Source organism: Odocoileus virginianus, chromosome 9 (assembly GCF_023699985.2).
Source record: "Odocoileus virginianus isolate 20LAN1187 ecotype Illinois chromosome 9, Ovbor_1.2, whole genome shotgun sequence".
Lineage (NCBI taxonomy): Eukaryota > Metazoa > Chordata > Mammalia > Artiodactyla > Cervidae > Odocoileus > Odocoileus virginianus.
The window spans coordinates 42,824,565-42,840,388 of record NC_069682.1 but is presented as its reverse complement, the minus strand read 5'-3'; the positions used below and the strand labels follow the sequence as shown (position 1 = coordinate 42,840,388).

Sequence of the window (15,824 nt, the reverse complement as noted above, 5' to 3'; positions counted from 1 at the left end):
AACAGTGCCTAAATCTTTATTTTTCATAACCTACATTTTTTCAAATTAGACAGTTTTACACTGAATGACACAAAAGGAAACTTAAATTACCAATAGTTTACACATAAGCTTGATTCCAGTCTTAATGAAAAAAAGTGGAACAGAAACAGAAGCCCTGGCGAGGCGTCCGTGCCCCTGCCCTCCTGCAAGCTGGTGCCACGGCTGCTCCTTCAGGCCCATCGTCCGCTGCTCCTCGGACCTGGATGCAGACTCTGGCCAGGCCTGCCGAGGCCAAGGCCCCACTGCAGACTCCACGTGGCGCTGTGGTGGCCCTGACCATGTAGCAACATGACACATTTCTTGCCACACTAGTGACCACCAGTGGTGGTTACAGGAGGGCCTGATAAGAAATAGCACGACACGGACTCTCTGAGAGCAACGACTGCGAAATTCATGTGAAACAGGGCGGGGCTCTCCCCCCCATCTCTCCAAACGACACTGCACAATTGTCCGAGGAGAATGCCGTCTGTGCCGCCATCTCTGACTCTACCTGAGGGACTGCCCGCAGAGAGGTGCTACGTGGCAGGAAGCCAGACACCCCCGTGCTTTCTGTGAGTGGAAAATCTCAGGAACCTCAGAAAGGCGGGGTTGGGGGACATTACATGGCTATTTGGCATATCACCCTTGCTTAATTAAAAAGGATGCGCTAAAAATGACATCCAAGTGAAGTCTGGACTCGAGGCTGCGGGAGCGGAAGCCTCATGTGACCAACAGGTCACACCACTTGGGGGCCTGGCTGCCGTCACAGGGCCACACAGCACGGATGGCCCTCCAGGGAGGGACCTGCCGCTACTGAAAACCAGTGTCTGGGCTCCATGGGGCTTGGACTTCAGGGCGACGTGCTGCATCGCTCCCTTCTCCGGCAGCCATATCACGGGGTCCTGGGCCTCTCCAGCTCTTCCTATAGTATGCACTGGTTTCGGTGGAACAGGTCAATCATTTCAAACTCTCTTAGTCAGCAATCTCACAACTACAATGAAGTAAGTTCCCTGTTCCTTTCAGGGGCCTCGGAAACATGAGCACTGTGTGGGTGTCCAGGCCTTTGAACAAAGACGCTGCTCTCCAGGAGAAGGGCCTGCTTTCCTCCGCAGGCGTGTCATGCTTATTAGCCATTTGTGATTTTAAAGAGATTATTTTTCACTTTCACGTGCAGATCCTGCCAGTTTCCACTTTACAGATTATATTTTGAAAACCCTTTCACAATTAGCTGTGATTAGTACATACTTAACATACTTTTAAGAAGAGCATGAAAACATTCGAAGGTTTTAATCAGACTTCCATCTCCCTTTCGCAGCAGCAAAGAGGCAGAAATCAGTTCAACACACCAGTACAAGAGAAAAAGAAAAAAACTTCAACAAATTAAAATAATATTCAAACCACAACATTGAGTTTATCTACATCCAGGTCAATAGTAACATTTATAATATATCAATTTTTATCAGATTTTTCTCTTTAGGGTACCTTTTTAATATGTTCTGATTATTTACAACTGTACAAGCAAAGCACACACTCCCAAGTGCACATATTTAATACAGTATCGACTATCTGCATTTACAGGATTTTTCAACAATCTGAAAAAAGATCAATTGTGTAAGATCTTCCAGGTAAATTACAAACACAACTGCTAGTCCTTCCTACAGTGCTCACCCAGTGACACCGTGACAGCAGACCCCACTCATGCCAACCCAGGCCCATCTCAGAACTCTTAAACTGTCCTATACAAAAGTTAAGGCAAAGTCATTTTCAAGTTTAAATAAAATTCAAGTCTTTAAATATTGGATGGAAATAATCTCTTAAAAAAAAACCCTCAGTCTTATTAAATAACATTTTGTGGAATAAACTGTATGGTTACATTTAGCAGGAAATATTCTTATTTTAATGTCTGCTGCTTAGGATACTTAAAGAAAAAATTTAGGCATTTTAAAACAAAATAATTTATGTTAAACTTTATTATCAACTGCTAGCTTTAGTGCATGCATGTTCTTGGAGAGCAGCACTTGGAGAAGGGATCACTGACCCTGTCTTGGAGGTAAGGAGAGTGGGCTGGGACCCTCCGCCACCAGAGGGCACCACGGCCACCTCCCCCACGATCCCCGCCCAGGAAGACCTGGGGGGTGGGGGTGGCAGGGAGGACCAGGGAGGCCTGGGGAGTGGGGTGGGGCAGGGAGGGCCAACTGTGAGCCGGGCTCCATGCCCTCCCCACCCACTCGCGGGAGCAAAATGTCAGGGTACAATTTCGTGGTAACATGTCAGTGGGCTACAAAGTTTTTATTTCATTTGAATTCTATTCACAATGTGCTTTGAGTTTATCTTACATAATAGCCACTTGAGACTAGAGTGAGGAGCTGGTTACTTGCTGGCAGGACAAGAGGGCTCTCGGGGCTGTGCAGGCTTACTTCGCCCAGTGGACCAAAACTGGACTCTGCTTAGAAAATGCTAGAACCACCTGTTAGGCTTCCGAGTGAAGAGCAGCTCCCAGGCTGGCGAGCCCCGCCTGCTCCCCCAGGCTGTGCTCACAGCATCACCTCAGTCCTCCTCCCTCGGTTCTCAGCTTCACCCGGCGGCCTGGACATCTCAGAGATACGCACTTGCTAACCAGTTATTTTAAAAAAATGAAGTAGCATAGTTCCACTTAATTTAGAAAAACTCACTATATATATAGCTTGCATTCATAGCCACATGGAGGCTTAATAAAAAATATCAATTTGTTAGGATAAATGCATTTTCTATCCTGAAAAAAATCAGACTTATGCATCACCTCCAGTTAAGCACCAACCTAAAATAAGGTTTATATTAATTAAATCCTGAAAAATAGATTTTTTTCAAGAGGGGGGAAATCCGACTCATAGAAGAAAAATAACTTGCAGGCACCTTGTGGGCCTCGTCTACACTGCAAGCTCCTAGCCAGCGGCTCACTCACGTCCGAGCGGGACAGTGCCTAGTAGTGGCGACCTCAGCTCCTCGCAGCCCTCCCAGACCTCGGTGCTCACTGAGGGGGCCTGGGTGGGGGGCTCTGTTCTCTGTGCGGACGCCGCCCCAAGCCCGGGGGTGACGGCCGGCGGCCCAGCGGCCTCCTCTGGTCTTTGGGTGGTCCTGGGCTGGACTTGGGGGCGGGGGGCTCTCTCTCCGTGACCTTCCTCTCTTCCTTCCCACAGCCGACTGGGTTTGGCTTCTGTTCTTTCTGGGGTTGCAACGGGGAAGACGGTGGCTCTCTACTTGTCCTCTGACAAATCTCTGCGTAGCTGGGTTTTCGCAATTCCTGGGAAACGGACAACTCTGGGATTAGTGTGATGACATGTGAGAATCAGGCTCACAGAGGCAGAGGTACAAGTTTCCAGCTGTAACCACATTCAGAATTATCTTAAATGAAGAGTTCCTGCATTTCAACAACTGAGTTTCCCCTGGAGCACAACTTTCCCTCCAAGACACTCTACAAATACTTTGTAAAAATGGATAAAAGGATAAAAGGCACGGAGAAGAAGAGTGCCAACTGAATTCCTTCAAGCCTCTGGCCTGTGGGCACTTCCGAGGCACAGACAAGCCCAAAGAGGCGGCAGATACTAGGCAGCTGCAAGAACGAGAGCAGCAGCTGCTTTTGCCGGCCACTCGGCCTCCGGGACTGGGGAAGAGGATGGCCGGCCGTGTGGGGGGCTGGAGGTGTGATGCAGAAAGTCAGAGGTAACAACTTCAAAAAAGGGGAGGGGGGTTTCCAGGTAAGTGGAAGCATGAAGACTAAATGACAGAAGAGGACATTTAAAGTCTGTCATCTCCATCAACCAATTGTAACTTAAAAATAAAAGGAAGAGCAATGGGGTGGGAGATGGGGAGCCCTCTGATCCACGAGGCACAAGAGCTGAAAGCCACAGCTCCTCGGACGATGAACAGCCACAGTGGTCAGCTGGAATTATCACTCAAGGCCCTGGTACCCTGTGCAGAGGGCCTGCTGCGCACATGTGTGGCCACCCCTTCTGGGAGCACCTGGGCATCCCCCCACCCCCGCGGGCACGTACCGAGGCGGCACCGTTCACCTGCACCGATTTACTTGCAGTGGTGTTCAGGGCCAGGGTGGGAGGCAGTCTGTCCATAGTTGGGGTTTCCCTCTGCTTCTCCACCACCTTGGCATCCCTGGAAAGATGCCACCAGGCACACGCGTGAGTGGACATGAGCGGGCAGCCCCGCAGAGGGCACTGGGCGCGGGTCCTGGGCACGGCTGGACTTACTCGGGTGGGCGGGCAGGGGAGGGGGTGCGCTCGCAGGCTGCGGACACGGCACAGGGCGCTGAGGGTTCTCGGGGGGGCACCGCGGGAAGAGTGTTCGTGCTGGCATCTGCATTCAGGCTCTGAAACCACCAAGAACAGTTCATCACTGCATAGACACATGTCTAGCAGGTCTCTGTCAATGATCTTAAACACACAGCGATAGAGTCCGCTGTCTTCAGGAGCAGGCGTTGGCCGACCCCGGGCAGAGTGCACCCTGCAGCCTCCCCTCCTCTGGGCAGACCCCGCCAGTCTCTGGCCTTCCTTGGTGTGTGAGCACAGCGGCTGGCACACCCACTGTCCCAAAGGGACTGGACTGCACTCATCTGAGCTGCCGGCACCTGAACTCTCAAATCTATGGCACAGAGTCCCCAGCAGAGTCCAGCATGGCTTGGCCTCCCAGGGACATCAGTGCATGGCTCCACATTGACTGAACCTGAGTGCCTCAAGGGGCGAGGGCGGCAGTTCCCACCTTAATTCACCAGCAGCCCCTGAAAGCTAATGTGAACTCTCCTGACTCAACAGAAAGCAAAGAGACTTAGTCCGTTTAAGGCAGACAACTGGCAATAGGCAGTGACCACTCAAACACACAGCCATTTGTTAACTAAAAAAGGCGACAGAGCAAATAAAGAGCTGGAAGGGAGCCTGACTGCAACAGGCCTTTTCTCAAAGTCTCGCTTTTCAAAGCAGATCGAAAGTTCAGAAGTGAGAACTCTGGAGGGAACAGCACTGCCCTCCCCACCCAGGAGACCAGGGTTTGATCCCTGGGTCGGGTAGATACCTCCTCCTGGAGGAGGGAATGGCTACCTAAGCACAGGAGAGGTGGTGACGGTGGCCTGGGGGCCATAAGAACCATCATCTCTCATGATTTTGTACTCAAGGGTGGCGGAAACATGGGTGTGGAAATGCCTCCTTTGTGTAAAAGCTCCCTCACGCCCAGGGCACGTGGGGTGCTGCTGTGCTGTCAGAACCTGTCCCATCTGAGGCCTTCCAGGGCCCTACACGCCACCAAGGTCTTCTGTTGAGAAGCAGGGACATGGGCCCTTCCAGCTGGAATCAGGCTCAGACTTCTTAAAAGCAGCAATTCTTTCCTCAAGATAAATTTCACACAAACTTGAAATGTAAAAAAAAAAAAAAAAAAAAAATAGTAAAAAGAATTTTTTTTTTAAAGCTATTTTTGAAACAGGGTAGAGGCCTGCTTGTCCTACTCCTCTGCCCGCCTTGAGGGGAATGGGGTCCGTGTGAAGCTAGGACTGGCCGCACCAACTCTGCTATCACTCCACGGGGCACTGACACCTCAGACATCACTATCTGGAGTTTAAGGTATACAGTAACACGCAGGGCACATCAAGTTTAGTAAGTGTTTCTCTCTAAAATAAAATGCGGAATCCTCTCAGTCTCGAAGGCTAAAAACAGGAGCAGTAATCACACACCAGTATGAGACAACTAAGACCTGGCTTAAAGGGTACCTTGACCCTGCCTGGCACCAAGGAGCTTGCAGGGCTCCCCAGTGCAGATGCTGTGGATGGGGTATGCCAGGCAGTGTCCAGAGTGGGGGATTCTGACTCACATCTGAGGGCAGTAGGTGGGGTAATGGTGGCAGGGGGAAAGGATATGGAGGTGATAGTGAGAGCCAGGCCGAGAGCTCAGCATGGTGCTGGGCGAGGCATTCCGGCCCTCCTGCCCTGGTCCTGGCAGCAGCTCGGTCCCTCTGCTGTTGCTGGCAGCAGAGCCACAGGGAGCGCCTGGCGCCCACGGTGCTCGTCATTCCCAGGATGGAGTCACTGCTAAGGAGTGACCCCTGGGAGCGTGGCAGCACAGAGGTCACCGACAGCCTCCGGTATCACAGTAAAGTTGCTCAGGCTTCTGGTTATTCATGTAGATTATCCAAAACATGTTATTTCTGGCATAATTCAGATTTTTCCTTTTTACTCTGCTGATTCAGAAAATGAAAGTAGGTCCTAAAAACTAAGAATAATGACTCAACCTGCATTTCTATAGCCTAGCAGGGCAGGGCTCCTCTCTGACCCTGCTGCTCAAAACCTGGGAGACCACTGCATCACTTGCCCTCCATAAGCCTCTTCCACACGCGGACACGGCACACCCATGAAGAGCAGGAGCGAGCATCAGGCTCGGACATCTTACCCTTTCTTTGGACGTTCCTGCGAGCAAGCCAGACAGCCTGTTCTCAAACAAGTCCTCTGTCTTCAAATGCCCTGCTGCCCCAGGCAGTGGGGGGAAGCTGGACAAGCCTAATTCGAAGCTGGGGGACGGCGGTCTGGGTGGCGTTGGAGACTGAGTCTGACTCCTCTGAAAGAGAAGAACATGGTGCAGTTGCCCAGGGTGGCTGGGCAAGAGGGGCTCAGAAATACCTCCCTAGTCTCTGAGGTCCTCAACCCTGCCAACGTGGTCACCTATCAAAGGTCACCTGGTTAGGCAGCTTCACCCAGGAAAGTGGAGCTGAAAAGGCAGAAGAAAAGGCAGGGTTCTGCCAGCCACGCTCAAACATGCAGTAAGAGCTGGGTGTGTGTGACACCCAGACCTCCAGGCAACTGACACAGACCAGTGGGACACAGCAAAGTCCCGAGAGCTTGCGTCTTGACATTAACCTTATTCACCTCCACACAAGTTCTGTGTTACCACAGCACAGTCTATAATCTAAGAAATAGAGGAGAAAGTAGAAAACAAAAGTCATGCTCTCAACTCTGTACAACTTATGTTAGAAATTTCACAAGGATTTCCATTAAAAAAAAGTTTAATATAATAGGGAGGGGGGTTTAGTTATCTGAAAATTAACTTACTGAAACCCCTAATATTTTAAAATCAGCATGTAAAAGCATGGTATTTAACAAGAGATTCTATCACACTCCCTGACTTCAAAAGCGTAAACTCAGCATAATACCTGAGTAAAACTTTTAAGTCCAAGACCTCAAGAGAAAGACAGTGATGTGTTTTTTTTACTATAATGCTCCTAGTCAGCCTACCAGCAGCCGTTCTGAACACCCAGCTCCTGAGCTGAGAGAGACAGGGCGGAAAAGGGATATGAGCTTACAATGGGGGAGAACACAGGTATTTTCAGCTGAATGGTGGGCTACTTGAACAGGAAGCCATGCCCTCTTGCGGCTTACTTCACAGGAAAGGCAACAATTTCCCAGAAACTTAACACCAACAGGCATCTCTACAAAAGTAAAATCTAGAGAAACTGTGGTAGAGCTCAGGAGGCCAGGTCAAGGATGAAATCAAGCTGACCACTGCCCGAGTATGCTCTGGGCCTCTGGCTGTCTACTCCAAAGCACTGGTGCCTACAGGCCGCCAACCGTGCTTGCGCGCGTGCCCTCCTCCGAACCAGGCTGCACTGTGCCCTGCAGCCCAGCACACGCTGGGTCATGCTCACCTCAAAGCAATTTTCAGAGGCTTCACTCTAAAGCTCTGCATGTTTCTGAGGTGAACCCAGCTTTTCGGAAGACGAGCATTTCTAGGAAGGAAGACCTGTCTTTTAGGACCAAAGAGGCAGCGTTTGAACATTTTTAGAGTCTGAATGGCTTTAGGTGAGGCACGAGTGCCATCCCTGGTCCCAGGGAGCATAGCCTGGCCTGTAGTTCATGTCTGCCACCTGCCTCCAAGCTTCTCAGGTGCTCAGAACACCCACTGCAGCAACGGGCTCACTGTCGAATACACACACCTGAACCACGTGCATGGGTATCTCAGTGGTTCCAGGCATGAACACACAGATCAGGAACACGACACAGAACGAGACTGGCATGGCGATGGGATACATTTCCCCCTGGAGATGATGCAGTGAGCAGGGGTATGACTCCTGTGGGGTGGCCAGGATCTCAAGAGACAGATGCCCATTCTGTTGGCCCAAATGTACAGGAATTCATGCATTCCAACTGGAACCAACCTACACAAACTGCTTTACCAAAGGAGTCACCAAAAACTAGACTGAACTGAAAAATATGGTAAAATCAGGATGTTCACTTATTACCAATGTGCACTTTCTAAACTCTCTGCAAATAAAAGCTATGTCCTGTAAGGGGAACGCGTAACTCAATGGCTTGGGGCCCTCAGGGTCTTCTCCAGCTTCCAGGTAAGGAGCTCTGCATAGAGAGCCCACATCCACAAGCACACTGCCCACACTGCCAGGTGCTCGCCCCCATCAGAGCCCTGCAGAGTGTCACCCAGAGGGAGAGCTGCTCAGTCACTAGGCAGACACAGTCACCCCTGTACACCCATCACTGATTTTGGGTTTGTCCTGAACCATAAGCTACAGCAGAAGGCACTGTGTAGAATGCTTTCTACACAGTGGGTACAGAGTAAAATATTTTGAAAGAAAAACACTGATGAGCTAATTCCTACGTGGGAGAAGTTCATTCTGCTTGTCCACACTCAAGGTCCCAGTAATTTCAAAGTACACCACTACCTGGTTACCCGCACAGAAAGCACCCATCTGGATGCATGTGGATAGACCACATGTGTGCAAGGTGCCCCTGGGTGCTGCACAGGGTACAGAGCAGTCAGCGGTTTCTCAGGAAACCAGCCATCACCTCCTCTTCAGAGCATCAAAAGGGGCCATTATCACCCAGCCGACACCACATGGCGAGAAAACCGCAGGACCACGTCTAAAAGCTCCTTCTCACACCTTCATCAAACCTCATGCTTGTTCAGTGTAAGTGGGGTTGAAACATCAGGCAAAAGCGGCAGGGTTCTGAGGTACTCACTGTGAACTTCTCCTCCCGCTTCTTCCGATAACCAAAGGAGCTCTTCCTAGAGAACAGGAAAGCAGCAGACTGTGACCTTTTCCACTGGCAACAGATTTCACTGAGCACAGTCTTCACAACTTTGTAATCTACTATAGATGACTTTAGATTCTAAAATCCCAATCTTATAAGCAAAACAAAAATTTTATAATAAAGAAGTAAAACTGAAGTCTAGATAGGGATATAAAAGAAAACACTGATCTAAATAATTTTTCCATTTAGGATTTTTGTTATGATATGAATATTTGAACATCCATTCAGCTGGAGTGGCAAGGTGTGTAAAATTCGGCACAGAGCTATGAAGGTGAACTGCGAAAAAAACAGCAATGACGATCCATCGGATTGATCATCCAAGGGCACAGTGCCCAAGTAGCCTGGTCCACTCCCAAGCCCCCAGCCCTCACTCCACTGAACCACATGGGGCTTCCTCTCCCGTCTGGCAGTCTTGCACTTCATGGTTCCCAAGGCATGTTTCCAAGGTTCAAGGTCTAAACCGCTGGCTTCAGTGCCCTTCCCCAAACTCAGCTTAAGCCCACCAACAACCCCACCTTCTGAATGGATGTCACACAGGCCTGAGGGCACCAAGACACTTCACTGCCCTGACGGCTTCCATGGTCTGATAATCCATACAGCTGCCCAGCCAGGGCCGACACATTAATGACCAGGACCCAGGGTCTGGCCCACCCACAGTTCCCATGAACAGTGTCCTGTCACCACAAAGATGGAACCAGTCAAGTCTCTGCTCTAAAAGTAACCCTGTGAGTGACTGACTATATAAGACCTTGGATAGTTATAGCCTTCCCTTTGATTTCCTGTAAGGGACATCTAAATTAATAGAATTTGACACTACTAATGGTTTTAAGTAGTGCCCACAGTACCCGTCCAACAGAAATCACAAGCACTCACCTCCCTCTACCTAAGCCCGGGGAAGACTCGAAGCTGCTCTGCTCCACGCGCCCGGGCCCCACATCTCTTTTGGCAAAGGCCGGAGGGTTCTGGAGCCGAGCTCGCGGCTGAGCTGTCTGCCTCACTTGTGGGCTGCGCACACCGTTCATCAAGCGGTCAGCGGTGAAGTTAAATATGGAAGGACTTTCCAGCAGCCCGGGCCCCCTCTCTGCACTGGGGATGGCATGGCGCAGGTGAGACTTACTAGGATTCCTGCAGACGAAACGTTTGTGCACACTCAGTTCCCAAATGATCATGGTGTTAGGAAACAGGTGTGCCAACACAGAAACGGCTGAGCAAAAGTCAGCTCTCTACTTAGGGAAAATATTTGCAATGATACTTTAAACAGTCAGCTCCTGATACGTCTGGTAAAGCAAACCTAAACACAGCATCAATGTTCTGCATGGCTGCAGCTACATCTGAATGAAAAGCAGACACTAATGAAGGCAGTGCACCCGTCCCCACGGGGCGCGGGACACACACACAACAGGGAGCTCCATGCTTGAGTCTTTCACCCCTATGGGCAGGACTGCTGGTCACACCCACCGTCAGTGAGCAGGGCACAGCCTCTCCGCTGAGTGTGACCACTGACTGTGATCACACGCACCTGCTAGCCTTTGGCAGTGCAGTGTGGAAGCAACCTCCTGTTACAACCCTGCAAAGATTGCAGCCTTCCCCTCTCACAGACTTGCCTGCTCCTCGGAGGGTACTGTCTGAGTGAAGCCAGAGGAGATGCAGCAGGTTTGAAGGTTGGAGACGTGAACCCATTTATAAATCCAGTATTTGGAAATGGCGTTACCTAGAAAACAGACTTCACGTTGGTTAAATCTGGTAGCAGATATTTGCATCACACTTGGAGTGCTCACCGAAGAGAAGAGCGCTGGGCAGGATGACTGCCAATGGCCAAGGTGTCCTGAGAGGCCACAACAACCCCCAGGAATCTGCCTCACATACATGGAGGGGAGCACCTGCCCAGAAGCCCACCCCCTGGCCCCCACCTCCCTCGCTGAGCACAGGCAGAGCACAGGACCCACTCGCTCGTTTCCAGAGTCCCAGTACCCAGACCAACATCCCCACTGTGCCAACACCAAGCCACCCACTCTGTTCCTGGTGACTTCAATAAAATCCATCAGAGTCCTCCATCCTAGGGACAGTCAGGAATCTGTGTCATAATCATGACCTGAGAGGCTCTGTTAACCTCACCTGCATGTAAGTCTTGCTCTGAGTATCATATTTTCAGATCATTCATAATTATGCCCCGACTCACAATTCATGGTAATATACTACATACAAATATACTAACATATCATGTCATAAAAAAATTAGGTTCACAGTGCCCTTAAAAGATACAATACTAAATACAATCTTAAAATGTAAAAAAAAAAAAAAAAGCTTAAGTGCAGAATTTTAAAATATCAGCCAATTGTTTAAAAAAATCTAGTCACAAAAATAAGATAAAACTTAGTGTTGAAATGGTTCTCTTTTAAAAAAGATGAAGAAGGATCACTCCAGTTTTCTGGATTCTGAACTGTGGTTTCAAACATTTTCTGTATTGTTTATACAGAAACATTGATTGATCCAAGGCATTTAACCCCCAAGTGCCACCCAGTTCCCGCCTACATTAAAATGAAAGGAAAAGTCAAAAAGCTGGCGGTTGCTCCTAACTAGAGCTAGCCAAAAGCTGTAATATGATGACTAGAAACAGTTCAAGACCAAAACAAAATCATTTGAAATTTTAAAAGAAAATGAAACCAACGAAAGGGAAACTCTGAGGGAGAAAGATGCAGTGAAAGCTGTGTTAGCATCTCTGAAGTTCTTCTGTAGAACCATCGTGTACTTAGAAACATACCCATCACACCAGAAGTAGATTCTGAAGACTGTAAATCATGGAAGAACACTTGAGATGAATCAATTCATATGTGCAATTTTACACGTACAACTACGGAATTTAAGTAACTGTGCTCAAGAGTTTAAATAGAAACAAACTGGTTGCTAAGGCAGTTGGTAACACAACTTGCTGAGAGAACTAACTGGCCCCATCTCGTCGATCCTGCTCACAATGACACAACCTGTTTTAGAGCAGTTTCTGGGCCTCACATGGCCCAGCCAGACCAAAGGGACTAGCCACTTGTAGAGACGACTGATGCAGAGGTGAAGGACAAACACAACTAGAGCACAGAGACAAAAGCACACAGTAGGCCTCCTCTGGAGCAACCATTCACCCAAGAGTGACAGACACTGCCACAGTCCTCGTTTGCAGAAAACCGAGCACTGGCAAAGTGCAATGAAGCCTGCCGTCCGTCCTCCATTGTCCGGGACTGTCACAAGCTTAGGAAACACCACTCTCCCCTTCAAACCACGTCCCATTGCACCCCTTCTGTGCTCAGAAGGACCCAACTATCCCAAAGCTCATGACCACATGTCATGCTGTTCTCAGGGCTACACAGCTAAGAGAGGAAACAGACGACAGGAGGGAGGCAAACAGGTAAAGGATGGGGATTGCATCATTAGAGATTTCTTCAAGTTTCTGCAGCTCTTTATTATCTGAAACTGAAAACCCCCATGGAGCGTGAAGGCCCATCTGACCACACCACCTGAACTGGCATCCCCCTAGAGGAGGGTCTCTACTGCTAGCCATCTGAACTGGCATCCCTTTAGAGGAGGGCATCTACTGCCCAACGCACCAAGGGTCTGCGACAGGAGCTCCAGGAAGGCCGACTCACCAAGGGCGGGTCAAGATAGCTGTGTGTCGCTGACCACGTCTGGGGGGCTATCAGGCTGTACAGAGGGAACTGCTGCTGGGGACTATAGACTGGAGGTAAGTAAAACGACGCCGTGTAGCGCTGCTGTGTGTAGAGGCTCATGTCCAGAGGCCTAAAGCCATTCTTTGGCAAAAACGTGTTTATAGCTATTGCCTTCGCCTTTATCCGTGCCTGTGTGAAAACACAGAAGTTTCTGTTATTAATAGAATACTTAAAGACATTGATATGCAGGTAAAGCGTAACCAATGGTCTTGCTTACCTTAATTGGTTTTCCTTGAAAGGTTTTGACTTCTTCTCTCAGATATTTGTAAGCCTGAGGACAAAATCATCCATAATACCATTGTGTTAATCTTATAACATGAACGTACAATTAACTCAGTACCTCAAGTAAGCAATTATGTAGTCAGAATTTGGTGGATGAGACCTAGAACAAGGATTCTTCACCTTTTTTGGGTCATGGATTCCTTAAAATCTGGTAAGAGCTATGGAGCCCCTACCCCGAATTCTCAAATTAGTATGATGTTATAAATTGATTACCTGTCAATAAAGAGAAAAAAGGAAAAAAATTCTCACGAGCAGTATCTGTATATAATTTAAGTGTTAACAGAAAGCACACAGCATTTCACAGACCCTAGGCCGAGAGTCCTCACCTGGAAGAACACCAAACTCCTAGTAATAACCCCATGAGCACTCAGAATCACATGGCTCAGGGTTTTGATGTTCAGAATTCACTGCTTAGACAGCTCCTTCCTCATCTCCAAGTTCTCCGTAGCTCTGAGGGCTTGGCATCCCCCGAGTAGGCCTTGTGCCGTGTTCTCCACACTGGAGGGGGCTGGAGAGGTGGCTGGCACCTGCTCCACACACCTGCCTTCTCTCATCTCCCATCACCCTGCTTCTCCTGGTCCCTCTCTTTCCCTCCATTCAGTTAAAACTTGTCTTTCAGGCTCCTCTCTCTCTCCTGAAGCCCCTGTGGTCTCGCCATGCACATCTCACACTCCACGGCTGTTCCTCTACACAGGTAAGTGCTTCCTCTGAACATGATGCTTCCTTACACGGCAGGGAGCTGTCTGAACTCCCCACCTCCAGGACGGCTCCTCCGTGCCTTCTCGGGCACTTCGTAACACAAGGGTGCCCAGACAACGTTACAGTTAGGTACAAATTTCCCAAACACTGAAATCATTCTCTGTACAGAGATAAGAACAGAACCAGTTTTCCTAGGTTGCCCGTGTTACATGTCCTTAGAAAATCTAATGCCTATGCTCCACACACTGCTACAAAACTGTTTACACACACACACACACACACACACACACACACATACCCCTATTTAGGATTTCCCTGCACTTTAGGTTCACTGCAGATGGTGACTGAAGCCGTGAAATTAAAAGATGCTTGCTCCTTGGAAGAAAAGCTATGACAAACCCTGACAGCATATTAAAAAGCAGAGACATTACTTTGCCAACAGAGGTCCATCTAGTCAAAGCTAGTTTTTCCAGTACTCATGTATGGATGTGAGAGTTGGATTATAAAGAAAGCTAAGCGTCAAAGAATTGATACTTTTGAACTGTGGTGTTGGAGAAGACTCTTGAGAGTCCCTTGGACTGCAAGAAGATCCAGCCAGTCCAATCCTAAAGCAGATCAGTCCTGAGTGTTCATCGGAAGGACTGATGTTGAAGCTGAAACTCTAGTACTTTGGCCACCTGATACGAAGAACTGACTCACTGGAAAAGACCCTGATGCTGGGAAAGACTGAAGGAGGGAGGAGAAGGGGACACAGAGGATGAGATGGTTGGATGGCATCACCGACTCAATGGATATGAGTCTGAGTAAACTCCAGGAGTTGGTGATGGACAGGGAGGACTGGCATGCTGCAATTCCTGGGGTCGCACAGAGTTGGACACGACTGAGTGACTGAACTGGACTCAGAGCCAATCGTCACCCCTGTGTCCGCACTGAGCCCTACCGTGTACTGACTGCAAAGTGCTGGTAAACTGCATTTCACGGGGTATGGGGCAGGGGGTGCACAGGAAGAACTTACCTGTTGTGCATCAGCTTCTGTTTCAAATGTAATAAACCAATTATCATTATAGGCAAATTCACAGTTTATAAATCTCGGTAAGTTATCTCCTTTAAATAGTGCTTCTACTTCCTACAGGAAACAGAGAAGTTAGAAATTAATTCTCAACTGAGCACCGTTTGTCTTCACTAAAGAAACACAAGGCCTGTTCTTAAGGACAGATGCTGAAAAGACAACCCCAGCTCACTGAAGTCCAGGGCTCTCTCTCCAGGTGGCTGCGCAGGCACCTGAAGTAGCTTCCAGAATTACGATCCCATTGCCACAGTAAATAAGCTCACAACCCACTGACGGCTCTCCCAAACCCCAAGAGACCAGTAATTAAATTAATGGGAAAATACCAGTAGGCTAACAATGACACAACTTAGAGTAGGAGAAAGATAATTTAAGAAATAAAAAAATGAGATTAACCAGATTTACCCTCCCACATAAGATAATTACAAACAAAAGATGAAATACATGAAGTAATGGCTTTCAGATAGTGTACCCTGAGCTGTGCGGGACAGCATTCTGTAAGAAGAACAGGTATAGATGGTCTACGAGTGCCTGACTCATGGGTGGGGCTTCCAGGCTGTGGTGCCAGGAGGGTGGGCACAGGCCTGGTACAAAGCTCCAGAGCTCAGGGGGATCCCCCAGGGCTCTGTGCTTGGGACACAGTGACCTGGAGTGGAGAGAACCGCCCCCCCCCCCCTCAGAGTTCTCCAGGATCAGGGAGAGTCTCTAGCAGCTGGAGTGGAAAATGGAGCTCACTCAGGACCACAGGCAGAGCCCTCAGGAAGCACTGGCCCAGGACGAGGCCAATCTGCTTGCACTGGTCCAAGTCACTGAAGTGAGCTGCAAACAGCTCAGGAGCATGCACAGCAAGGAGCACAGGATGCTCCATGCCCAAGAAAGCAAACCCCAAACGCCTGGCATCCACCCTAAGTTTGCCAGGTGCACGAAGAAATAGAAACATATGACTTACAGTGAAAAAATCAACCACCAAATT

The 15,824-nt window shown here is 49.0% G+C and overlaps 1 protein-coding gene across 2 annotated transcripts in view; it reads right to left on the bottom strand.

The window, feature by feature from the left end:
• Nucleotides 1–15,824, bottom strand: part of LARP4B (La ribonucleoprotein 4B) — an 81,486-nt gene continuing 65,662 nt past the window's right edge. For both annotated transcript variants that reach the window (XM_070472275.1, XM_070472276.1), the window contains exons 9-18: nt 14,801–14,911; nt 13,022–13,075; nt 12,724–12,933; nt 10,693–10,799; nt 9,962–10,213; nt 9,017–9,062; nt 6,441–6,605; nt 4,260–4,378; nt 4,050–4,164; nt 1–3,298 (exon numbers count right to left, since the gene is read on the bottom strand). In XM_070472275.1, the coding sequence (XP_070328376.1) occupies nt 3,026–3,298; nt 4,050–4,164; nt 4,260–4,378; nt 6,441–6,605; nt 9,017–9,062; nt 9,962–10,213; nt 10,693–10,799; nt 12,724–12,933; nt 13,022–13,075; nt 14,801–14,911 (1,452 nt within the window). In that variant the 3' untranslated portion in view covers nt 1–3,025. The remainder of the gene's footprint in view (nt 3,299–4,049; nt 4,165–4,259; nt 4,379–6,440; nt 6,606–9,016; nt 9,063–9,961; nt 10,214–10,692; nt 10,800–12,723; nt 12,934–13,021; nt 13,076–14,800; nt 14,912–15,824) is intronic.